This window comes from Paramormyrops kingsleyae, chromosome 12, assembly GCF_048594095.1.
Source record: "Paramormyrops kingsleyae isolate MSU_618 chromosome 12, PKINGS_0.4, whole genome shotgun sequence".
Classification (NCBI taxonomy): domain Eukaryota; kingdom Metazoa; phylum Chordata; class Actinopteri; order Osteoglossiformes; family Mormyridae; genus Paramormyrops; species Paramormyrops kingsleyae.
Genome location: NC_132808.1, coordinates 27852105 through 27879507, shown reverse-complemented (window position 1 = coordinate 27879507; position 27403 = coordinate 27852105). Strand labels below are relative to the sequence as shown.

At 50.9% G+C, this 27403-nt stretch overlaps 1 protein-coding gene across 5 annotated transcripts in view; it reads right to left on the bottom strand.

Annotated features, from left to right (window-relative positions):
• Positions 1–27403, bottom strand: part of LOC111832836 (type II inositol 3,4-bisphosphate 4-phosphatase-like) — a 161139-nt gene that overhangs the window by 69759 nt on the left and 63977 nt on the right. For 4 of the 5 annotated variants that reach the window (XM_072697847.1, XM_072697849.1, XM_072697848.1 and 1 more), the window contains 4 exons: positions 26666–26710; positions 16931–17049; positions 14862–14978; positions 3214–3287 (listed from right to left, as the gene is read on the bottom strand). In XM_072697847.1, the coding sequence (XP_072553948.1) occupies positions 3214–3287; positions 14862–14978; positions 16931–17049; positions 26666–26710 (355 nt within the window). Of the gene's footprint in view, positions 1–3213; positions 3288–14861; positions 14979–16412; positions 16781–16930; positions 17050–26665; positions 26711–27403 lie in introns of those variants that run through there. The other variant, XM_023790573.2, reaches the window with a different exon arrangement.

Sequence of the window (27403 nt, the reverse complement as noted above, 5' to 3'; positions counted from 1 at the left end):
CTGGTATCCTGTCCAGCGTGTAACCTCGTCTTGTGTCCTACTATGGACTGGTATCCTGTCCGGCGTGTAACCTCGTCTTGTGTCCTACTATGGACTGGTATCCTGTCCGGCGTGTAACCTCGTCTTGTGTCCTACTATGGACTGGTATCCTGTCCGGCGTGTAACCTCGTCTTGTGTCCTACTATGGACTGGTATCCTGTCCGGCGTGTAACCTCGTCTTGTGTCCTACTATGGACTGGTATCCTGTCCGGCGTGTAACCTCGTCTTGTGTCCTACTATGGACTGGTATCCTGTCCGGCGTGTAACCTCGTGTTGTGTCCTACTATGGACTGGTATCCTGTCCGGCGTGTAACCTCGTCTTGTGTCCTACTATGGACTGGTATCCTGTCCGGCGTGTAACCTCGTCTTGTGTCCTACTATGGACTGGTATCCTGTCCGGCGTGTAGCCTCGTCTTGTGTCCTACTATGGACTGGTATCCTGTCCGGCGTGTAACCTTGTCTTGTGTCCTACTATGGACTGGTATCCTGTCCAGCGTGTAACCTCGTCTTGTGTCCTACTATGGACTGCTATCCTGTCCAGCGTGTAACCTCGTCTTGTGTCCTATTATGGACTGGTATCCTGTCCAGCGTGTAACCTCGTCTTGTGCCCTGTGATAAACTGGCATCCAGCCTCCTTGTCCCAAAAACCTCAAACAGGAGAAGTGCTTAGAAGAAGGCTGGATGTTCACTGAAGATGTGAAAAGGTGTGCTGTTTATTTAAGTGATGATCAAAGGCCTTAAGACTTGACAAGCTGGGTAACACAAGCTGTGTTTTCCATGCAGAAATCCTCCTTATCTGCTCTTGAAGAATGACAGTGATATTCCGCTTGACTTCTACAAAAGAAGATGCAGGAGGAGAAGTAATGATAGAGGAGGGTCCCCTCTCCAAAGACCTTAATTCTAGAAAGAAGACACTTGAACAGCAGCCCGAAAAAGATCCCACTGTAATGATTTAATTAACACCTGAATGAGCCCATACTTAAAAATGAAAGGTCTCTGCATTTATATAATAGAGCCCATATTAAAATAAGGAGGCTGTTTGTACGATGTGGATGGCCTGTATTTGGGATTTGCTGTGCGTCATTCCTGTCCAACTCTGCCAGGGTTTGGACTAGTTAATGGGGGCAAACTGGTCTCGCCTGTTATGACTCAGCCCTAGTAAGCAGGATACCACTGGACAGCAGTTACAGAGCTGTAACCTGTGATCATTCACCACGTTCTGATGGTGTGCCCCGCTACAGTGTATATCACACTGAAGTATACCAAACCCTAGTATAAAAGACAGTTTTATGTGGCGTGCCCCGCTACAGTGTATATCACACTGAAGTATACCAAACCCTAGTATACCAAAACAGTATTATGTGGTGTGCCCCTCTACAGTGTATATCACACTGAAGTATTCCAAATCCTAGTATACCAAAACAGTATTATGTGGTGTGCTCCGCTACAGTGCATATTGCACTGAAGTATACCAAACCGTAGTATACCAAAACAGTATTATGTGGTGTGCTCCGCTACAGTGCATATAATACTGAAGTATACCAAACCATAGTATACCAAGACAGTATTATGTGGTGTGCTCCGCTACAGTGCATATAATACTGAAGTATACCAAACCATAGTATACCAAGACAGTATTATGTGGTGTGCCCCGCTACAGTGCATATAATACTGAAGTATACCAAACCATAGTATACCAAGACAGTATTATGTGGTGTGCGCCGCTACAGTGCATATTGTACTGATGTATACCAAACCGTAGTATACCAAAACAGTATTATGTAGCATGCACCGCTACGGTGCATATCACACTGACGTATACCAAACCGTAGTATACCAAAACAGTATTATGTAGCATGCCCCGCTACGGTGCATATCACACTGAAGTATACCAAACCATAGTACACCAAAACAAGCTGGAATCTGGCCTGTCATCTGAAGCCCTGGTGATCATTGTACATGCACAATATAATATCGATATCACCCAGCCCTAGTCCCACGACTGAGCTCTTTATTCGCACCTCACCTGTGTACCTGCCTCCGCCCCCCCAGGCCTTCTCCCGGCCCCCATCTCCCCCTGAAAATCTAAAATACTACAAGTAAAGCTGTCCCTCACCACACGGCCTCTGGGTGGCGGCATTGCATTCACCATCCCAGTTCATATTACACAGTATGTCCGACATGGTCTTAAAGATACGAGCAACTGTAGACGGATGAAAATGCAAAGCGTAAAAAAAACTTTGTAAGCAATAAACGTGGCGTCACGTAAACAGTAAAATGAATAACACCACGATGGAGGAGAGGAAACATAAATGTCAAGGAAATAAGAAGGCATTCATCAAAGACGTGGGCACAGAAACCTATTCTTTGATTTAGCGAAATGAACGTGAGTATAAATCAGTGTCGCTTCTCTTAACTAAAATGCCGCCGTTTCTGCTGTTTCGGGTTTCAGGTTTCATATACCAGAAAAGGTCAGCCACTCGCTTCGGCAGGCAGAACCGCGATTTATGTAGCTTCACCTTTCGAAAATGGGCAGGACGGGGTGGTGGGGGGGGGGGGCATTATACCCAAGAAATATTCAGCGGATCCGGGGATGAACCGGCCGCTGCAGGGAACAGATTGAAACGGCCACTTTGGGTCCATTGTGCGTCTTGTCCTGCTATGATAAAGCGGCTCCTCGCCGACTGCCCCCGACTGGACACCTGCAGAAACTCTGCCTCAGCGTGCCGTCCAATAGCAGGCCAAGCTCTCGGGGCACTGTGTAGTTGACTGAAGGCGCTTAATGTGGGGGGAGGGGAGCTGGACGTTATTGGGTCTCATTATGAAACTGTGTAACACAGTTAGCACCGTATGAGTTATAACTGACGGTGAGTGCGCCCTATTTCACAGGAAGCCGTCCCTGGATTGGTGGACCAACGACAGCCAGCCGCCTCTGATTTGAAGAGCAAATGGAGGGATATTCCTCATTATTCATGGCCGTGGGCTCCAGCGCCTGTGACTCCGACTTCTCTGATCTTAAATTAAAGCCACAACCAAAGCATGTCAACATCATCAAAGAGAGCGGCCAAGAGGGACGCGACCCCATAACGAACCGCAGCCCAAATGAAGGCGGTCCACGAGCCTTTTGAAGCCTGCCGGACGGCGGCTTAGCATCAGAGCATTTCAAAGCCTTACCTGAGGCTAAGTGTTAGCTGCTGCTCCTTCAGTAAGTCTCCCACTGAGAAAGAGGCGTAGCCCAGGAAACTCCTCTGCGGACGAAGAGAAACAGGCGCATTAGCGATTGCAAGGCCACCGAGTGCTTCTCACACAGCAGAAATGCGCCGAAATAGCTGCGCCGCATCGGCCTGCTCTTACATGCGGCCGCATTTCTGAGCCCGGGCTGGCAGGACGGGCCCCCTCCCGAGCACAACAACACTGTAACTCCATGCCGAAACAGAGCGCTGAAGCATCGGCTCGGGTTTCTGTGATCCGAGATGCCATTCTCACTGACACCAGTGGGGTGTCCAGTTCAGTGGCGACTGGCACCACCTTACATTGCAATGCGCTGATTGTCCCAGCGCAGGAAAGACCCGCTCCACCTTCCTATTCATGCGGCTTCCCCATATTCATCGCAGTCCGCAACCACCCGCCCCCCCCCAACAGTCTGCACTCTGATTGTCACTCCAAATCGGCACTCAGTCACGCCTTGAGTTATTACACGTCATGCTCTCTGATTCTCTTTTATCTATCCACAAAAATTCAGGTTAAAATAAAATTAGAAAAAACAAGAGGCAGCCATCTTAATTTACAGACTTGTCACATTTTCCTATAAATACTTGACAAACTGTAGCTGTAAGGACTAGGTGAAGAGAGATGATGGGAACTACAAAATTAATCGATTGGCTGAGCAGACCAAAGTAATCGATTGGCTAAGCAGACCAAAGTAATCGATTGACTAAGCGGACCAAACTTTTTGTCTGTGCTTCCCTTTTGCAGAAATGCAAAATCACTGTGAGCGCCCCCTGCCCCCTAAAGCTGCCACCACCCCAACTCATGCAAATTAAAACCTCCCCCGCACTCATCACTCTAGGTTACCTTGGCAGCCGCAAAGGCTGCTCACCCACCGAGGGGTGGGGGGGGGGGAGCAGGACCACAACAGTAGAGACATGTTGCGTGGTTTCAGCAGGTGATCCAATTGCTCAACAGCCCCGTTGCCAGGATACCGGCAAAGGGGGTGGGTCACATGGGTGACAGGTAGGTGGGCACAGCACGTAGACACCCAGCTGGGTATTCATTGTTATGCCTCTAGGTCCTGGCCCGTCCTAAGTGCTCTGCTTCTCATGGCCTGTGACCACACGGACCAGCGCTGAGACCCGCCTGGTGAGCATCCTGAGCTACACACTGAGCTACACTGAGCCACACTCTGAGCTACACTCTGAGCCACACTCTGAGCTACACTCTGAGCCACACTCTGAGCCACACTCTGAGCCACACTCTGAGCTACACTCTGAGCCACACTCTGAGCCACACTCTGAGCTACACTGAGCCACGCTCTGAGACATGCTGGGAGCCACACTCTGAGCCAAGCTCTGAGGCACACTCGAGGCCGAAATGAGCTATATTCGGAGCTACACTCGGAGCCACACACTGAACTGCACTCTGTGCCACGCTCTGAGCCACACTTGGAGCTAAACCTGGAGCTACACTATGAGCCACGCTCTGAGCCACGCTCTGAGCCACACACTGAGCTACACTCTGAGCCACACTCTGAGCCACAATCTGAGCCACACTCTGAGCTACACTATGAGTCACTCTCTGAGCCACATTCTGAGCCACACTCTGAGCTACACACTGAGCTACACTCGGAGCTAAACCTGTAGCTACACTCTCTGAGCCACACTCTGAGCTACACTCTGAGCTACACTCTGAGCTACTGTATATTCTGAGCTACACTTAGAGCCACACTCTGAGCCATACTGAGCTAAACTCGGAGCCACATTCGGAGCCACACTCTGAGCCACCCTCAGAGCTACACTGAGCTATACTCGGAGCTACACTCAGAGCCACACTCGGAGCCACACTGAGCTACACTCGAAGCTACACTTGGAGCTACACTGGGGTCTTCAGTGGCTGCTGCTGCATTCATGGACAGAGGGAGAGAAGAAGGGAGAGAGTGATATAGAAAAGAACAGGCCAGAGAGAAAGGGAAAATGAGGATAGTGACAGAGGGGTGAGAGACGGATAGTGAGCGGAGAGAGCGGGGGAGGGGGTGCAGCCTGACCTCTCGGCTGTAGCTTCTTACTCAGAAAGCTAGGGGGCGTAGTGCTTTCTGCGGCTACTCACAGTGACATGAGGAGACAGAGGCATGTGGCGATTGGGTCCACACTGTCCAGAGCAGTAGCAGAGGATGCAGGGGGCAGATCGTCTTGCAAAATTGATGCAGGAACACAGTTTGACCTTCCTCTAAGACCCACTATCAGCCTTAGCTCAACTCTGTGAGACCTGAGAGCCTTATAGTAATTTAAGACCAAAGCAGACGATTGGCTAAGCCGTAGCTCAACTCTGTGAGACCTGGGAGCCTTATAGTAATTTAAGACCAAAGCAGACGATTGGCTAAGCCGTAGCTCAACTCTGTGAGACCTGAAAGCCTTATAGTAATTTAAGACCAAAGCAGACGATTGGCTAAGCCATAGCTCAACTCTGTGAGACCTGGGAGCCTTATAGTAATTTAAGACCAAAGCAGACGATTGGCTAAGCCGTAGCTCAACTCTGTGAGACCTGGGAGCCTTATAGTAATTTAAGACCAAAGCAGACGATTGGCTAAGCCGTAGCTCAACTCTGTGAGACCTCAAAGCCTTATAGTAATTTAAGACCAAAGCAGACGATTGGCTTAGCCGTAGCCCAACACTGTGAGACCTGAAAGCCTTATAGTAATTTAAGACCAAAGCAGACGATTGTCTAAGCCGTAGCCCAGCTCTGTGATACCTGGGAGCCTTATAGTAATTTAAAACTAAAGTAGACAATCAGTAAACCGAAGCCTTACAAGAATTTAAGATCAAAGTACATGATTAGTCAAGCTATGGCCCAACATGAGTATAAACCAGGAGCTTTGCAGTAAATTCTGTTTGGCTTGGGAGCCTTGCAAGAATTTAAGGCTGAAATAGACAATGGATCACAATGGATCAGACTGTCAGCTTAGCCTTCATCCAAATAGTGCAGAAGCTAAAGTGTTGAGCTACGTGTCAGAGAAGAGTTAATGTGGCTTTTAAGCACGCTGGGTCTGGCATGTTACCCCCCAGGCCATAATGCCCTGGGGTGTTAGTCTCACACCAAAGGGTGCGCTTAGAGTAGACACTCTGCTTCTCACTCTGAACCAAAGAAACATGAATGCAGCACAGAGTTTGGATTGAAAAATGAAGTACTGTAGCTAATCTGTGTGAAGCTTTTTGAAAACACAGCCCCCCCCCCCCCCACCCCAAAAACAAAAAAAAAAGTGCTCAAATTTAAAAGCACGTGACAGAGGGGCCAGTGATTCACGTCCTGGAGACCACTAGCATCCCAAAGCCGAGCAAACAGCACGGGATGTTTGGGTAACTAACCGAAGATCTCGTTAGCACTGGGCGGCGCTAATCGGAGAGATTATCATAAACATACACATCTAGCAAGGCTTCATTTTCCCACCACAGTCCAGGGGCTACCAAAATGATCGCCGGCAGAGGAGAAGCTCATGGGGGGGCAGGCAGTCTTTTCATACTGCAGCGTGACGTCATCGTCACCCAGCAGAATGGCGCAGGCAGGAAGTAAGTTTTAATTAAGTTTCATTTTTATCTGCGCCCCCTGGGGGACAGCCGGCACCCTTTCCGGGCTGAAAGTCTGATGAAATGTCCTCAGTGATTCTCCACCCCCCCATGTTCTACAAAATGAAAACTGCAATTTCACACAGAAGGCAAACATTCAAATGTAAATGTGCATTATATAGCTATCTCACAGGGCCCAGCTGAAAACTGTCGAGTGTGCTTCCCTCTTATAAGTGCTCCCCCAACAATTAAGGAACGTTTGGTAAGGCAATAACACAAGCATACTGATTAATGAGCTTCTCTAAGTCCTACTGAAGAATTAGTGCAATAAACTTTATTAAACCCTGATTCACCAGTACAAAGTCAAGCATTCAGTATAAAGTGTCTGCTGATGAAATCTTTGGGCTGGATAAGCCAGCCAGCAGATACAGCTGAAGTTCAGCGCCGGCCAGTAGGAGGCGCTGGACTAGTGGACATCCTGTGTATTGTGAGGAACGGGCTGCTGCTTCAAACACCCCCAGAGCTTAGAACATGCTGGGTTCAGAAGGCGCCGGGAAAGACGGTCACCTCGAGAGACAGCCGTGCTTGAAAGCACAGCCCTTTCAAAAGAAAGCAGCAGATTTTGACACTGCAGGCCGGGGGGGGGGGGGGGGGGGGGGAGGGGTAAGGGGAGGAGAGCAGGAGGAGAGAGGGAGTACAATAGGAGTAGAGCATTCAGGGAGATGGGGAGGAGAGAGGTCTGAAACAGGAAGTCAAGGGGAAAGGGAGTGAGAAGGTAGGAGGACATTGAGGGAGGAGAAGGGGAGGAGAGTGGGAGAAGAGTGGGAAAGTAGGAGGACAGGGAGGGAGAGGGAAGAGAAATGGCTGAGGGGGAGGAGAAGGGGAGGAGAGGGGGAGAAGAGTGGGAAAGTAGGAGGACAGGGAGGGAGAGGGAAGAGAAATGGCTGAGGGGGAGGAGAAGGGGAGGAGAGGGGGAGAAGAGTGGGAAAGTAGGAGGACAGGGAGGGAGAGGGAAGAGAAATGGCTGAGGGGGAGGAGAAGGGGAGAAGAGTGGGAAAGTAGGAGGACAGGGAGGGAGAGGGAAGAGAAATGGCTGAGGGGGAGGAGAAGGGGAGGAGAGGGGGAGAAGAGTGGGAAAGTAGGAGGACAAAGTGGGAAGAGAGGCTGAGGGGGGAGGAGAGGGGAGTACACCGGGAGGACATAGGGAGAGAGGGGGAAGAGAGGCTGAGAGGGGGGGAGAGGGGAGTACACCGGGAGGACATAGGGAGAGAGGGGGAAGAGAGGCTGAGGGGGGAGGAGAGGGGAGTACACCGGGAGGACATAGGGAGAGAGGGGGAAGAGAGGGGTCTGAGAGGGGGAGTCAAGAGGGGGGGGGAGCAGAAGGAGGGGGGAAGCAGGAGGACAGGGAGAGAGGAGGAAGAGAGGTGGCTGAGGGGAGAGGAGAGTGGGAGGAGAGCAGGAGGAGAGAGGGAAAGTAGTAGGACAGGGAGGGAGAGGGAAGAGAGGTGGCTGAGGGGGAGGAGAGGGGGCTGAAAGGGGCCTGCGCTTTATGGATCTGTAGCCCCATCCAGCATGACTCCAAAGTAACATTATTACAGCAGCTTGCTCATAGCGCGGAGATAATTGGCTGCTTAGAGAAAGCTCACAGCATGGTGCAGACCTCACTGGCAAAGGGATGTGCAATGAAACGTGTCCTTCATGTGAGCGTCTGACAGCCTGGCATGAAAAGCCAGCATCCTCCGGAAGTGGAGGAAAGAGCCATGGATTAAGCAGAACCCCCACCCCCAGAGAACAGACTCCAAATTAGGGGGTATTTCCCACTGATTTTACTGACCATCATCAAGCTCCCTTCCTGTGACTGTGCTTCCATATTCCAGTCATTTACCCAGAACAGGGTCACTGGAGTCCTTTACAGAGCACATGCAGACACACACACTGACACACACACACTGACACACGGACACAGACACACACACAGACACACGGACACAGACACACACACAAACACACACACACAGGCACACGGACAGACACACACACAAACACACACACACTGACACACGGACAGACACACACACAAACACAGACACACTGACACACGGACACAGACACACAGACACACGGACACAGACAGACACATATACACACACACAGGCACACGGACAGACACTCACACAAACACACACACACAGGCACACGGACAGACACACACACAAACACACACACACTGACACACGGACACAGACACACACACACACACACACACACATACACACGGACACGGACACACAGCCTTCATCGAAGCCAGCCCCTCCGTCTCCTCACGCGTCATGTGATGAGGGGCTTTCGTTAAGCCTTCATTAAGGGCCCAGAATGCGCTGGGAAGCACTCTCACTGTGTTCATCCGTGACGCAGCGGTTAGCATGCAGCACATGGCCTGTCACCGGCTGTCACATGGACCCTGGGCGCCACATCAACGAAAGTGTCACTAAATAAATAAATAACGCGGCTACCGAGGCTCTTTTATTTGATTTCATTTTTATTAAGGTCTTGTTCACAGCGATATTAAATCAGACTTATCTCGGCTCACACGCTGCCGACCCCCCCCCCCCCCCCGAAGGCATCCTGCTATCGCTCGGCTGGGACACGCGTAATAACTGCAGGAAAGACACCAAGGCGAGGGGGGGCACTTTCTGACTGTACCAGCCCCCGCTGACTTTCAGCAGCCGTCGGCCTTGTCCTCCTTCCTCTGATGCAGTGTTTCCCAAGCCGGTCCTCATGGACCCCAAGCCGGTCCTCAGGAACCCCAAGCCGATCCTCAGGGACCCCAAGCCGGTCCTCGGAGACCCCAAGCTGGTCCACGTTCTGGCAGGGGAGCTGCAGGGAGCAAGTAGTCTGACTTGGGGCCCCGAGGACCGAGTTGGGCCCCCGAGGACCGAGTTGGGAAGCACTGCTCTAACAGCCCCCTGTCGTCACTCTCACACACCCCCTTGACCCACAAACTTCTGTGCAGCTCCTGACTTCAGCTAAACTTTACTCCATGACCTTACAGCTCCTTTGTGGAATAAAATTGAGTTTAAATAGATGGCTTTGGGTATAAATGAATTTTTTACAGCGATCGCTGCACAGAGGTTATGAATATTAAGGCTCAGCATTTGTGGGGCAGTCTGTCTGCTTTCGAGCATTCAAGATGCAGGGGGATCAGCAGACTCAGTGAACAAGAGCTGGAAAAGTGTGTTTATACGACCTCTGCTGCACTTTTTCCACAGTTTCGGTTTGATTTGCGTCTCCCTTCCGACAGCAAATACCATGCCGGAAAGTGTGAGAGCCGTTAAAGGACTTCCTGCCGGCACAAAGCGCCGTTTGTACCTGCGATCCACGGAAAAACCTTCAAAATCACCGTGTCACTGGCATCAGAGGCAGGAGCAGGGAAATACTGTTCACGAGAATCAGAACCAAGGAAGAGAGCCCCGTGACGCCAGGCAGGGAGCGGAAAAGTGCCTGTTTGCTCTGCGATGGCGATGCTTTATCCAGCTTTGCGGTTCTGAATGATCACAGTCTCGCCGGGCCTCTAACCCAATCGCTTCTTTAATTGGTTCTATTGAACGCCAGCGAATTTTGGACTCCCGTACCGAGGACTTATCTCAGAGCTTCGGCAAGAAATGAGGACAGTGGCCGGGAAAAGCGTAGACAGCGGCTGACTTCTTCAGGAATCCCGAGCAGCTAAAAACGCAATTAATTAAACTGTGAACAGAAAAAGAATAACTTCTGCTATGTTTTGTGAGACTGCATATACACACCCATCCAAACATTATTTGTGTTTTAAATTTCATTAAAATGAATCTTCTGATAATTGTAAAACCATTTCGCAAGAGTCCACTGCCCTGTAGGTGCTGAGTCAGCTGTTAAGCTATTCAATTAACTATTAAACAGACATTGTTACATACAACATAGTCTGTTTGTCTATCTCTGTTGTCATCTTGGATGATGCGGGATTCAGGTTCACTCTCACTAATCAAATCTAGACTAAAAACACACTTGTTCAGTCTAGCTCATAGGAACTCTAGTTCTAGCTCTAGGTAATTGCTCACTCCCAGTTAGACCTACAGTGTGAGGTGTAGAGCTGGGTGGGGATCGGTGCCATTGGCTTTGGATGAGCTGACCTGTCAGTCTGTCACTCTAGCTTCTCACCCCCTTGTGGAATTAGAGTGCTGACGTTCAGGGACTCCCCATGCCTGCGTTCCCGCCTGCCTCTCCCTCCTACTTATGCTGCCATAGCCGTATCTGCTGGAGTTTACATACTGCACTCACCTAACTGATTGCACTGCCTCCAGTCTCCCCTACTGGCTACCAATATATCCTTCCTACCCTGCTGCCTGCGAGGCCTCCTTTCCAGCACACCACCGTCCTTTCCTCGTGAACACATCAAACCTTTAACTGAACACAATTGAAAAGCACCAAATATGTTCTGACTAGAGGAATTAGAAGAAACTCCACATGAGCCAAGACACTGTTGTACGTAACACAACTGAAAAGTCTGTCGCTACGATTCCTCGGGAGATGTGAGATCCTACTGAAAGCAGGAAACCGCCGAGCTATAAAAATCCCAAACCGGAGGACAGCTTGCTTTTTATAACCGAATGCAATTCAGAATCTCTTCATGAAGGGAAACACCTTCCGCATCACTCCTCCATCACAGGTCATGGGCGGGAAACACCTTCCGCATCACTCTTCCATCACAGGTCATGGGCGGGAAACACCTTCTGCATCACTCTTCCATCACAGGTCATGGGTGGGAAACACCTTCCGCATCACTCCTCCATCACAGGTCATGGGCGGGAAACACCTTCCGCATCACTCCTCCATCACAGTTCGTGGGTGGGAAACACCTTCCGCATCACTCCTCCATCACAGGTCTTGGGCGGGAAACACCTTCCGCATCACTCCTCCATCACACTTCGTGGGCGAAGAAACACCTTCCGCATCATTCCTCCATCACAGTTCGTGGGTGGGAAACACCTTCCGCATCACTCCTCCATCACAGTTCGTGGGCGGCCCTTCTACCAGCAGGTCTCTGTCTACCCTTCACGATATTTTAGATTCCCAAACTTAAGTTCTGTAACTTCATCTCCAAGACGGCATCTTCTGTGGAGGGGAGGTGTCCGTGTTTCAGCTCCGAGTGAGATTTTGGCATCTAATACCTGAAGCACAGTCTCAAATCCCTCCAGCGAGCCCTGGTGTTTCGTTATGAGGCTGCCACTGCAGTCATTAACACACGGTCTATTCTGTTGACGCGACCCAACTTTTCCCTCACAGTAAACACAGTTAATCAGCAGCGGGCCCAGCCAGTCGTCCGATAGATCAGCCAGCAGATATGACCCCCCCCTCCCCCGTTTGAGGTCCGGGGCAGCACAAGGTCGGCAGCAGGAGCGTCCCGGTTCCTGAGCTCCATGGCACCCGGCCGGCTTCTAATGCCAGCTCCGCCATCCATCCTGAACCCCCCCCCGCCGTCACCTTCACCTTGCCTGGCTGTTCCTGTCCAGAGAGGTGCGGGAGGGGCCGTGCCAGGGCACATAGCTCATAGGCCCAAGGTGAGCAGTAAATGAGGCCTGCAGAGCAGACGCCCACTGCCTTTTGTAAAAAAAAATCTGAGTTCTGAGAGTTTCCACCGGGGTCAGTGACAGAGAGGCGGCTGGTGACGCAATCGAGCGGTAAAAAACAGCCTAGCTTGCGGGGGGGGGGTTACACATACAGGCCTCGCCCTATGCGGCAATTCTCAAGCCTGTCCTCAGGGACCCCCAGACAGCCCAGCCCAGAGGAAGCAAAAAGCCCAGCCAATCAAGAACACCAAACATCTGGTACCAGGTGTTGGGAGCTGGGAGGGAGCAACAATGTGGGCTGTCAATATAGCCTGTGATTGATGCTACGTCTCTGTTAGCATAGCAGTGATGATCCTACCTGTTAGCTGGGAGACTGGGGTCTTATCTTATCTTATCTTATCTTATCTTTCTGTCATCCATTCATCTATGTAGTCCATTATCGCATTATCACAGGCTACGAGAATGATTCCTGGTCTTAGAGGAATGTCTTATGAGGAGAGGTTAGCTGAGCTGAATCTGTTCAGCCTCGAGCAAAGGAGACTAAGGGGGAACATGATCCAGGTATATAAGATTGTAACAGGTCTGGATGCTGTTCAGCCAAATGGCTATTTCAATATTAGTTTAAATACTAGAACTCGTGGCCATAAGTGGAAATTAGCGAGAGAACATTTTAAAACAAATTTCAGGAAGCACTTCTTTACACAGCGTGTAGTTAGAGTATGGAATAGTCTTCCTGTTAGTGTAGCGGAAGCTAAAACCCTGGGTTCCTTTAAATCAGAGCTAGATAAGATTTTAACAACTCTGAGCTATTAGTTAAGTTCTCCCCAAACAAGCTTGATGGACCGAATGGCCTCCTCTCGTTTGTACATTTCTTATGTTCTTCTAGGTCTTAACAGCCCTGAAATACATCTACAGCTCTGGCTGTCTCACGTGACTGAGGTCTGCAGCTCATGTCTATACCATCTAAAGAGAGAGATTTTCAAAAACCAGTCATTTCCATTACTCTCTCAGACTTCACTGCAGTCTCAGGGAATCCTGACTTTTCTCCAAATATAATTAGGTTTGAATCTCAGACTGTTGACTGAAAGCACCCTGTTCGCTCTTAATTTTATGGAGCCCAGCTGATACCCAGCCGACACACAGCCGACGCACAGCCCAGCCAACACACAGCCGACACAGCCCAGCCGACACACAGCCCAGCCGACACACAGCCGACGCACAGCCCAGCCGACACACAGCCCAGCCGACACACAGCCGACACAGCCCAGCCGACACACAGCCCAGCCGACACACAGCCGACACAGCCCAGCCGACACACAGCCCAGCCGACGCACAGCCCAGCCGACGCACAGCCCAGCCGACACACAGCCCAGCCGACACACAGACCAGCCGACGCACAGCTGACGAGCTGACACACAGCGGATGCACAGTCCAGCGACACACAGCCCAGCCGACGCACAGCCCAGCCGACGCACAGCCCAGCCGATGCACAGCCCAGCCGACGCACAGCCAAGTCAACGCCCAGCTGACACATGGCCCAGCTGACGCATAGCCCAGCTAACGCACAGCCTAGTCAACACACGGCCCAGCCAATGCAGAGCCCAGCCAACACACAACCCAGCCAACGCACAGCCCAGCCAACACACAGCCCAGCCAATCCCCAGCCAACACACAGCCCAGCCAATCCCCAGCCAACACACAGCCCAGCCAATCCCCAGTCAACACACAGCCCAGCCGACGCACAGCCCAGCCGACGCACAGCCAAGTCAACGCCCAGCTGACACATGGCCCAGCTGACGCATAGCCCAGCTAACGCACAGCCTAGTCAACACACGGCCCAGCCAATGCAGAGCCCAGCCAACACACAACCCAGCCAACGCACAGCCCAGCCAATCCCCAGCCAACACACAGCCCAGCCAACGCACAGCCCAGCCTGCTGAGGGTGTAAGCACAGCACTGTCATCCACTGCGGCCACACCTTGCTTTCCCAAAAGCAGCACCTCCTACGGCCCTGCAGGGGCTCGTCAGAGACGCAGAGCAAACCAGCGTGTTCATGACCAGTTATCATATGTGACAGTGTTACACTAGCAGTGCCGGTCGGAGCCCATGTGGTGCCCTAGGCGAGCCCCATCACCAGCGCCCTGGTCGTGCAATTTCCTACGATTAAAATTAAACTGATATGACCTATTTTTTTTTTGGGTCACACCACACAAATCTACTAGTATCCTTGAAACCTTTCCCCTTCCCCTACGTTGCGTAACTGTTCTCTGTGGACACTGCAGGGGGCGCCAGTACCTCTAGGGGACACAAGTGAAACCAGTCGCTTGCTATGTGGCAGCCTGTGCCGCTGTCCATGTCACCGATAGGCCAGACCGGCTCTGCAGGCTGAGACACGATAGCAGGCAGCCCGCAAAGATAAATCAGGAGAGAAGGCCGCTTTACTCACGGTCTCTGCGGAGCGGTCTCTCACGTCGTAGACCGTCAGCTTCAGCACTGTGTCCTCGCAGAGCGGATAGTCTGGAGGGAAGGTCACCCCCGTCAGGAAGAGCGGGTCCCTGGTTCCCTGAGAGAGGGAGGCAGGCAGGGCAGCGGCTGAGGTGGGGTAATGACTGTGGTGGGTGGGGTTTGCCACGTCAGAGAGCCCATCGCCCGAAAACAGGAGGTGTCAGAGCTCAGGGACACAAGGACCTTTAATCACTCTCTGCTCTTAAATAAATAGTTTTTTTTATTTATGGGGGTGTCCAATAGTCATAGCTAACTGAGTCATCCTAACCAACCCCCCCTCCTTTAAGCACCCCTGCCCAGGACAGTGATTTACATTCAGAGTTTATAAAGGACTGGTTTTACCTTCTCAGTCGACTGAAAATATGAGTAAAATAATCAAATAAAATAATCTTATTGTGCAGCACAAGAGTCACTGCTGTGGGACCCCAAGCAGTAATGTCCTGGGGTTTTGCATTCGGGGCAACAACCTATCTATATTTTCCCCCAGGCTTGTAATTAGCCTCCTCTCGTTAATGGGACTAATTATGTTTTATGGGCAGAGTAAGTGCCACAGAGATGGGTGCTTTGGAGACCCTGATGGATCCAGCTCATTCAGGCCCCACCTCCAACTCCTCCCACTCTGCCCTGATCCCAATCTAACTCCGCCCTAGTCCAGCATGACTCCGCCCTAGTCCAGTATGACTCCGCCCTAGTCCACCCTAACTCCGCCCTAGTCCAGCATGACTCCGCCCTAGTCCACCCAAACCCCGCCCTAGTCCAGCATGACTCCGCCCTAGTCCAGTATGACTCCGCCCTAGTCCACCCTGACTCCGCCCTAGTCCAGCATGACTCCGCCCTAGTCCACCCAAACCCCGCCCTAGTCCAGCATGACTCCGCCCTAGTCCAGCACGACTCCACCCCTGAGCCTGCCCCCATGTCCCTCATAGTTCCACAGCAATTACAGGTTGTTCTGCTAAGTTGTTTATTTACTTGTGTCACTTATGATGATGACACCAACCGTCCTCCGGGATGAGCCCCCCCCCCCTCACACACACACCTTGGTAAACATCATTGCAAACAGGAGAATCTGTGGTAGATGAGAATCGAAGCTGGGAACTGGTCTGTGGCTCAGTGGGCTAGGCCTCTGTGCTTGCAACCCGAAGGTTACTGGTTTGAATCCTCTTGGTGGCGGAATAATCATACAGTTATCAGGCCATTAATCTTCCCAAAAAAGGCTCCAGGGTAGCCAGATAACAGACCCCATACTGGAACCACAAACCTTACCTGTTCCTAAAAAGGAGAAAAAGTTGGGATATGCAAAAAGAACAGAATTCTAATGCACTTTGACAAATAAACCGTCACACGCCTTATGAAAGGTAGAATGATCAGTCAGACACAAGCAAAAAGTTTACATCAAAAATCCTCCTGTTATTCCCAGAATATCCTCTTAAGCACGTTAAACACTCCCTAAGCTTTCCATTTGCGCGGATGTCTGGCAGAAACCCAGCCCTACCTGCGGGGGGAGCCGCACTCTCTTTGTGGGTAAGTGTGGTTTGCTCAGAGCGGCACCATCGCGCGCGGGCAGCGGCTCGCAGACCCTGCGCCTGCCGAAGCGCATGCACCAGTCCAGTTTGCCGGGCATTAGTGCGGGTCCTCGGTCCACGGGCAGAAATCAAAGCTTGATCATTTCAGACTCGGAGCAAAGACAGGGATCCTGGGCGTCCCGGCGGGTCCCGGGGCAGGAGTATGCCGCGTTCCGATAGGACCGCAGTTTAAACGAAAAAACAAGCAAAGAACACTCTGGAAAATTAAACCAAGGGGAAATAAGTCCGTCTTTGTCAGCATGGAAGTGAGTTAACCTCCGCCTGCCGGGAAAATTTAATCTTGACAGGAAAAGCGGTTTCCAGGCGGGGAGGGGCGTGCTGCTCCCCCCGAATGCCTGTGGTCTGGGTGGTTGCTGGCAGAACGGGGGCTAAAACAGAACAGCAGAGGAGTGCCCTGGGTGGGGGGGGGGGTAGGATGAGAGCTTACCTCGACGATCTCCGTGCAGGAGTAGGCGGCCAGGCTCCGCTCTAGCGTGTTTACCACCGAGACCTGCAGCATGCTGCTGGGCTTCCTGTCCCGTGCTGGGCTGGCCAGGTTCTGACATGCTGAAACACACAAGACACCAGAGAGGTAAGCAAAGCAGCTCCTAGTGCAGCCAGGGCTCGGGGGCCGCCTCGCATGTGAGGAACAAACAGAGCGCATCACCACGCCATCAGGGCCGCCTCGCTCTGTCTACTGCGTCTTCCTAACCCTCTCGCAGTAAAGGTGCCATCTTTATTAGTGTTTAATCTCCATCAGCAGAACTGGCCTTGCTTCCTATTACAGGAAAGCACTGCCCCGCTTCAGCTGGCTCTGGAGAGGAAGCCGACTTTCCTTCTCAGTGCTGATATACTCAGCAGACTCTCTGAGCTCCGGGGCCATACGGAGAGCCCTGCCTGCAGAGCCTGTATGCACACGGAGAGCCCTGCCTGCAGAGCCTGTATGCACACGGAGAGCCCTGTCTGCAGAGCCTGTATGCACACAGAGATCCCCGTCTGCAGAGCCTGTATGCACACGGAGAGCCCTGCCTGCAGAGCCTGTATGCACACGGAGATCCCCGTCTGCAGAGCCTGTACGCACACGGAGATCCCCGTCTGCAGAGCCTGTACGCACACGGAGATCCCCGTCTGCAGAGCCTGTACGCACACGGAGATCCCCGTCTGCAGAGCCTGTACGCACACGGAGATCCCCGTCTGCAGAGCCTGTACGCACACGGAGATCCCCGTCTGCAGAGCCTGTACGCACACGGAGATCCCCGTCTGCAGAGCCTGTACGCATACGGAGAGCCCTGTCTGCAGAGCCTGTACACACACGGAGATCCCCGTCTGCAGAGCCTGTATGCACACGGAGATCCCCGTCTGCAGAGCCTGTACGCATACGGAGAGCCCTGTCTGCAGAGCCCGTACGCATACGGAGAGCCCTGTCTGCAGAGCCCGTATGCACACGGAGATCCCCGTCTGCAGAGCCCGTATGCACACAGAGAGCCCTGCCTGCAGAGCCTGTATGCACACGGAGATCCCCGTCTGCAGAGCCCGTATGCACACAGAGAGCCCTGCCTGCAGAGCCTGTATGCACACGGAGAGCCCAGTCTGCAGAGCCTGTATGCACACAGAGATCCCTGCCTGCAGAGCCTGTATGCACACAGAGAGCCCTGCCTGCAGAGCCTGTATGCACACGGAGAGCCCTGCCTGCAGAGCCTGTATGCACACGGAGAGCCCTGCCTGCAGAGCCTGTATGCACACGGAGAGCCCTGCCTGCAGAGCCTGTACGCACACGGAGACCCCAGCCTGCAGAGCCTGTACACACACGGAGACCCCAGCCTGCAGAGCCTGTATGCACACAGAGAGCCCTGTCTGCAGAGCCTGTATGCACACAGAGAGCCCAGTCTGCAGAGCCTGTATGCACACAGAGATCCCCGTCTGCAGAGCCCGTACACACACGGAGAGCCCAGTCTGCAGAGTCCGTACACACACGGAGATCCCTGTCTGCAGAGCCTGTATGCACACAGAGATCCCCGTCTGCAGAGCCCGTACGCACACGGAGAGCCCTGTCTGCAGAGCCCGTACACACACGGAGAACCCAGTCTGCAGAGCCCGTACACACACGGAGATCCCTGTCTGCAGAGCCTGTACACACACGGAGATCCCTGTCTGCAGAGCCTGTATGCACACAGAGAGCCCAGTCTGCAGAGCCCGTACACACACGGAGAGCCCTGTCTGCAGAGCCTGTATGCACACAGAGAGCCCAGTCTGCAGAGCCTGTATGCACACAGAGATCCCCGTCTACAGAGCTCGTACACACGGAGAGCCCTGCCTGCAGAGCCCGTACACACACGGAGATCCCTGCCTGCAGAGCCTGTATGCACACAGAGGGCCCTGTCTGCAGAGCCCGTACACAAACAGAGATCCCCGTCTGCAGAGCCCGTACACACACGGAGAGCCCTGCCTGCAGAGCCCGTACACACACGGAGAGCCCTGCCTGCAGAGCCTGTACGCACATGCATAGCCCTGCCTTGTGTCTTTTGCCTGAACTGTAAGCCAAGTTATATGCTTCAACCATCAGAAGATGAAACAGAAAATGTCAGAAACCTTGAGAATTTTAAATCAATCATCAGTTTCTGGACTGCCTCAAATTTATACATCAAGCATCATGCACTGATTACAACATGTGCTACCCTCACCTACAAATGGAGAAAACCAGACTGATCAGGCAAGACCCGGGCACCTTGTTTTAACAATTCGTCATATTTTCATCTGATGAATTTAGAAATCAGGCAAACAAAACCATGTTACCTGAACAAAACAGTCATGCAGTTTCCTCAAAAGTTAAACCGGGCAACATGGTCCTTGTTTGAACCACTCTGCAACGTCTGCCTGAGAATAAAGTCAAAATATACAGTAAATTAAAATGTTACGGTTCTACTGATTTCAAATGCAGGACTAGAATATTGGCGGCAAAGGCGGGAAAACTTAAATTTACAAGCAATATCTGAAAGCCTGTTGTTTGTCACAAGCTGTACCTTTGGGGGTTAATTAAAACTTGCCAGAAAGGCACATCGCCTTGTAACTTTTGACGGGAATCTCTAACACCGTCTTGATGTCAGCAGACAGGTCTCTTTACCCATAGTCCCTGTCCATAACAGCATCCCATGCATTTCTTACTCTGCATAGTAAATTAATAATGACAAAGGGAGAACTGATCGTTTGTTGTCCAGTTTCTCACAATTAAAATGTATTTTTTCTTTTATGGACGGAGTCAGAGTTGCATGTAGACTTTTAGAAGTCAGATGATGCTTGGTGCAGGAAGATCAGGCACGGATGATGAGGTCACTATCTCGGCTGAATAACATACTAGTGTAATGTACAGCATTGTGCCATTGAACCGAGATTTGTTTGCAGTTGTTCAAAGAAAACTACATCCAGAGAAAGTTCTTGTGTCAATGGTAAGCACAACAGACAGTTACGAGCAGGATAATCACAATTTGTGATCGATATTTGCATTCTAATGAACAGTGCTTTGCTTGGAGAGAGAGTCAAAGTCTGGCTTTACTGCACTCCTGCGCTCCGCACAAAATGTCCTGCCATATTCGTACACTTCAGGGCCAAACCCCAAAGTCAGACCACCCCTTATTTTCACCCCTTGGCCATCAGGTTTCTTATGATGTACCTCGATTTGCTAAGAGTATGTCGGAAAGCGCCTGCACACAGCAAAAAAGTGCCCCAAGGCTCTATCCTTGGTCCGTCTGAAGTCTGAAGGGATCTGCAGGATCGGGGAGGCTAACTGACCACATCTGTGAAAGGATGCCAGCCCTCTGAGCAGCGCAAAAACGGCGCTGAAAGGAATTCCCCTTACCAGACTCATTATATGTCAAGGAGACCCAGTTACCAGGCAATATTGTCAATGATTCACTCAACCTGGCGAATTACTTTCCGGTAAAATTGTGTCATGAATAAATCCCACCCTGATGACATCAAGGAAAGGAGGGCTGTTTATAACCTGATCTACACAAATTGAATAATTCATTCGTCAGATGTGCATCCCTGAGTCCCAACAACATCTTGACATTTTCAAATTGTCCTGTTTGTGTTATGATGACAAAAGGCAGTTTGGCTTTTTGTTACAGCGGCTTCCGAATCAGCCTCATTAATCCTGCATTTAAAGCCCCTGTCTGCCAGGCTCATTCCAGCTCCTATTACAGCCTAGCTCACCTGGTGATCCACAAACAGAGAGGTAACCCTGAAACAAACACGCGTTATGATGCAACTCTTCGTAAAAGGCGGCTCCACAACCCTCAAGCTAAAAGGCAACTCTATTAAAAGCAGAAAGACTCCATTGAAATGTGTTTCCTATGCTAGCTCTGTAGGAACCTGGTCACAACTGCAGGTGGGAGGGCCCTTTGCTGAATTAATCAGGCTCTCCACTATGGTCTCATTGCCTTTTTGCACTTCCAGAACATATCCATCCATCCATCCTCTCTGTACCCTAGTTTAGGGTACACCTTTTAAATTGAGTATTTCAGTATTTGAGTGTGCATTTATTTTTGTGTTATTCAGATGATTCTGATACCATTTTGAACATCTCCTTTTATCACTGGTCCTGTTTAGAGGGTTTGCTGAGGTTCTTTTGATTCACTTTCTCCAATATATGTCACTGGCAAGATGTACACATGAATATATACATGAAGTCGGCCATAAACGTCAAAGGTAACCAAAGGTTTGCCACCTTACAAAAAATCTATAGTAGTCTGTTGAATATTCCGAACAAAATGTCTACATATTGCAAGCAGGCATTAAGGCGGTGTTTGTTACTCACAAGTGACGTGACACTACAAAGCGGAAAGGGCCCCGCTGTGACAAACCCTGGGTCATCGTCACCAAATGCCCCTCACAGAAGGACAGCAGGCCTGTGGGAATCCCATTAAATCCGGAGAGATTGGATTCAGACAGTGACTCTCTCATCACGGGGGGGGGCTTCTGCCATGGCGGGCTCACGGACATGCTGGCCAGATTCTTTTCTTTTTCTGCCACTAACAGTGAACCTGGCCTGGAGGCGGCGGGGGATGGGGGGACACTGGGGGTCACCAAATGCTCCATATCGGCTTTGGTGGCACTGACTGCATATGCATAATGGACAAATATACTAATATTACAGGAAGTCTATTCTGACCTGGAGTTCTTACCGCTGGAGCTGCTGCTGACTGCTGGGAAATACACAGCGGCCAGGACTCCTTCCCTGGACTCCTTCACGGAGGAGGTGAAGGTAAGGAGCACAGCCCTCAAAATGACAGGACGGGCACAGCGACGGAGTTAAAGCCCTGGACTCCTTCATGGAGGAGGTGAAGGTAAGGAGCACAGCCCTCAAAATGACAGGACGGGCACAGCGACGGAGTTAAAGCCCTGGACTCCTTCATGGAGGAGGTGAAGGTAAGGAGCACAGCCCTCAAAATGACAGGACGGGCATAGCGACGGAGTTAAAGCTCTGGACTCCTTCACGGAGAAGGTGAAGACAAGGAGCACAGCCCTCAAAATGACAGGACGGGCACAGCGGCGGAGTTAAAGCCCTGGACTCCTTCACGGAGGAGGTGAAGGTAAGGAGCACAGCCCTCAAAATGACAGGACGGGCACAGCGGCGGAGTTAAAGCCCTGGACTCCTTCACGGAGGAGGTGAAGGTAAGGAGCACAGCCCTCAAAATGACAGGACGGGCACAGCGACGGAGTTAAAGCCCTGGACTCCTTCACGGAGGAGGTGAAGGTAAGGAGCACAGCCCTCAAAATGACAGGACGGGCACAGCGACGGAGTTAAAGCCCTGGACTCCTTCACGGAGGAGGTGAAGGTAAGGAGCACAGCCCTCAAAATGACAGGACGGGCATAGCGACGGAGTTAAAGCCCTGGACTCCTTCACAGAGGAGGTGAAGGTAAGGAGCACAGCCCTCAAAATGACAGGACGGGCACAGCGACGGAGTTAAAGCCCTGGACTCCTTCATGGAGGAGGTGATGGTAAGGAGCACAGCCCTCAAAATGACAGGACGGGCACAGCGGCGGAGTTAAAGCCCTGGACTCCTTCACGGAGGAGGTGAAGGTAAGGAGCACAGCCCTCAAAATGACAGGACGGGCACAGCGGCGGAGTTAAAGCCCTGGACTCCTTCATGGAGGAGGTGAAGACAAGGAGCACAGCCCCCAAAATGACAAGCCGGGCACAGCGGCGGAGGACAGGGGGCCAGGGAGCGGAGCACTAGAATTACAGAGAATAGAGATGCGTAAAAACTAATTATGCGATCATTTAATTAGCTATTACACGTGTGTATTTGACAGCTAATTAAACCTAAAGCTAGAACTGAATGATCTAATAAACGACGTTGTGAATCTCAATAAAATGTGGCTGACAGCCACTAATATCTCCAAGGTTACGAACAGCTAGCTGAAATACATTACACAAAGACCTCCATCCTAGGAACAAGGGCAGAGGTAGATCTAAGGGGTGACCAGGGGTAACTGGCCACCGTCAGCCAATACACCAGCAGGGGCGGGGCATAAGAAGGCGCAAAATTCATACAGAGTGGCCAACCTAATCATTAGCCAATGATGTGTTTTGAATCGGCGGATGACAGGGGAGGGGGCACTACTGGGGCCAATCAGCTTTTAGCTCAGGCCAGTGCCCATTTAGCCCCGCCCCTGTATACACATCACAGCAATATACTCAAAATGTGGATTATTTTATTTATATGAAACATACGGTGCGGCGCTTACCGGAAGCTGATACGGTTCAGATTTACATGCTGCAAAGTGTCATAAATATACTGCTAACAGCATTTATATCCAGATTAGGCCCCGGACCTGTATTACAGACACGGCTTTACCCAGCTTATCAAACATGCCAGGGGATCATTGCCGTTTTGTTCCATGACACCCCCATAAATATAACTTGCCCCTGAACACTACCCCTATCAAAATTTTCTGCAGACAGCACTTGATTGGGTACTGGGGGGGGGAATATTGCTTAGTTCCTCTTTGGGGGTGTTATTCCTGATGAAATCACTGCAGCAGATGTTTAAACAGAGCTGATGGCAGGTGACATGTAGATGAGGTTATAAGACTCTGCTTGAGCTAATTAGTCCACACTGCGAAAAAATGACCAGGAACTCGGGACACATTGTTGGGCTTAAGGTCATTAATTAGCGATGAGCACCACGGGATCCTTAACAATGGTCCGGACTTGGGGTTTGCGAGAAAAGGCTCTTGTGCGAGCGTCACATGTCAGGACAAAAGAGGTGATGAGAATTACCTGCCTGCTGGCTCACCTGGAAAACCAGACCTTCAGTGGCCGATCTGTCAAAGAAGATGGGTGTACAGGGATCTAAGACACTGTCACCCGATCTACACAGCACCTGTCCCCCGCGGCTCCCCCTGCTGCTGGTGGGCCCACAGGGGGACGAACCCAGGTTACGCCATTGGGCCCCAAGGGTGGAGTCTCAGCCACCAGGCGCTCGCCTTCGAGCTCCCTGCACAAGCCTGGCCCCAGGACGAGGCCCCAGGACGAGGCCCCAGGACGAGGCCCCGGTCTCCCCAATCCGGGCAGGGTGCATAGCCCATTGTCTTATTCTTCATGGGGGTGCTCTGAATCGCCCTTAGTCTGGCTGCTCTCCCAGGACCTACTTGTTTTGGGAGTCCCTACCAGGGACACACGGCCCCTAGGACCATGGAGGCCAGACGACAAGGAGGTGATGCATGCAGGGCTGGCAAACACATTACTTTTTATTTTCCACAGTATTTGTTCGCAAACTGAAATCGGAAACATCATCTGGCTTAACATGATTCAGAATCTAATGGAATTACATTTAATCCATCCACTCTTTAATTCTATCCAGGAGATTCAGAAGTCTGGTTTAAAGTTTCTTTCAGGAAAGTATTTACCCAATTTCTCACAGCCTTGCCTGAATGCATATTTGCTTTAATACAAGTTAACATATGTTAATTTGTTCATTTTTTTATTGAGCAATTTTAAATAAACATATATTCCATTTCTGTAGCCCTGTTTACATAAAATCTCATTTTCTTCTGCTTCTTGAAACAGATTAATTAGTATTAGAACTTAGTCATCTTTAAGGACCAATAAAAACCTATTCAGGCTACAAAAGATTTATTTAAAGTCATCTTTAAGAAAATCATTGCCTGTTTTGTGTTCCCATAGCACGGAGAACAATGAGCACTGGGAATGAGCACAATTCAAAGGATTTTAGTGGTGTCTACGTGATGTAAAATTCTGACTGGTTTATGTATTAGGATTAGTGGTGGGTCACGCTCCAACAGAACACACTTCACTACCCTACACCTCCCAAAACTGCACAAACGGCTGGAATTTAATTTTTGCTAGTAGCTGACTGAAACAATGTAGTAACCCAGATTAATTGTCATTAGCCCATAATGAACAATGTAATTTTCAAGCAGAAGAGCAACCTGTTCACATCCAGTCCTTACCGGCCACACAGCTATTTTTTCGGATTTTCAAATCATCATGTTTTTTTTTAAGTGTACATTAGGACACTTCTGTGCAATTTTGTCATGCATTCATTTTTTCAGTTTTCTTCTTTATATATCCAACATCTCCAGTAATTCTTTGCTCTACAAAATGAAGAATCTAATGCTGAATGCAGGACGATCAGGCCCTTCACGCCAACTGGTTAACTGGGGACGTGAGTGAAACTGGGATTGACCAAGGAGACCCTGCATGTAATCACCAAAGAGAACCTTTGGTGTACCTGTGCCAAGAAAGGAATGCAGAACATACTCTCTGCTCCTTGTTATGCTCCAACATGCTATCTTCAGGGCTGTCAGCTTTGGTCAGCTGGCTGCAGTGAGATTTTCAGTTTGAGGCAGTCTGCACACACCTGCACACACATGTACATGTATGTAACAGTTTAATTACCTTGCAGGGTTTGAAAACTATGCTTTAGTTGTAGCTAATTTTAGGTTCATAATGGAATAATATAGATTTGTCATAAGGTTTCTTGCGTGAGCGTGAGAGTCTGAGAACATGAGAGTTGGTAATCAGGTTTTTTTTTTTTAATTAGTCAGTGGGCTAGTGTTCAGTGTAACTTACTCGCCTGAGGCGAGAGAGTGAGCTTAGTTTCCAGCCCTATGGGGACACAACCATCTCTGCAGTGTCCCCTCAGTGCAAGCTAACCCTCATCCACGCTGGGGCATCCCCCCCTGCGATTCAAAGCTTCGGAGCTGGTCTGTCGTGGAGCTCCTTTAATGAATAAGTCTCTAGCTGTTTTCCATGTGCGAGAACGGTCCGGCAGAGCTGCGGAGTAACAGGCGGAGAGAGAAACTCGGCTGCTCCGTGTTTAACTAACGGAAGAAGAGTCTGCTTGCATAATGATGTGGATTTTAGCCACTCATTTTTATAGCTGAACATGAGAAGCAGGACTGCAGGGGCCAAGCAGGGCTGTATACAGAGAGCACTGGCAGTACATATCATATGCATTTTTTCTGCTTCGTTCTGGAGGTGGGGAAATGACTTAGACGAAGCAAAATAATGCCGAATTGAGCCTAATTGGCCTGGTTGATGAGGACGTTCATGTGACTACATTCTGCGATAGATTAAAGCATTCCACAAAGAGTGTGTGATATGAAATCACAGCAACGAGAGCAGCTAGGAGGATGTGCTTGCTCGGGGGGGGGGGGGGTGAAAGAATTTGACCGATGAGAGTCAGAGATTATCACGTGGGGTGAGGGCGGACATCAGAGGGCCTCCACACATGCTAATGACTTAACATCGAGGAAGGTCACTTCTGCAGAACTCTGAGCCAAAATGAAACTTGCAGGCAAGGCTGAATGTGAAAAAAGCACCTTCCAGTGTTACCAAGTGTTCCAGTGCATGCATCACTGCTACATAAATTTGAAATGGCAAAGATCATGAAGCCGCCCATAAACCCTTATCTCACCTGGAGTAATCTGGGATTTGCCCTAGAAGTCAAAGGACGTGAAGAGCCCACCCTGCGAGGGGGCAGTGACACGCTTCACTGACGGTCACACGGGTTAAGGTTATGGTCAGGCTTGGGGTTAAGCCTAGGTTAAGGTTATGGTCAGGCTTGGGGTTAAGCTTGGGTTTAGGTTATGTTCAGGCTTGGGGTTAAGCCTAGGAGCGACGGTCATAGGACAAGTAAGGAAAGACAAACTCACCGAGGCTGAATTCCACCAATGGCAGCTCAGGAACCAGAATGGGGCCTGCAGAGAGAGTAAAACATCCAGCTGTTAAAATAACCTACTAGGTGAGCAGCAAAATGATGGCATTGAGGAGAAGAGCTGCGGTAAGAAGCCCTTTGGTGTGTAGGGCACACAGGGAGTCCCACGTGGCGGCACGCACGGATCGGCTGTTTGCTGACAGAGTGCTGACACGGGGCACGTGAAGCCCCAAGCAGGCTGTGATTGATATGTATAGGCTGTCGAGGACTTGGCGCCTGCCAAGGCGAGGGCTCTCCTAAGCCCAAGAGCGCCAAGGACTGGCACGCGTGGTGAGCGCTGCCCGCGCCTCTGCCATCTGCCTGGGTTTCTGGTTCCCTAACAGCCACGGGCTCATTAATCCTTAAAAACGGAGCTGCGGCAAACTGCTCGCCAGCCTGCCGGAGCCCAGCCGCAGGGTGGCGCCTGAATCCCCGTCCCGTGTCCCCGGTTCAGTGTCCCACTGCAGCCAACGAGCAAATGGGGATGTTAAACAGGCACAGGAGATCCGTCCCCATAATGGACCTGCAAGTTCTGCGTCTTGTTCCGACAGGCCACGCTGGAGTGAGACATGTTTCTAACGCCTAGGTAGATTTACCTGACGGCACATGAAATGAGGCATTACTGCATAAAGGAGGCTCTTTCCCCAAGAAATGAGAGTCACCTTCCAATCCATCAGCCTACGGGGCGAGCTGGGAC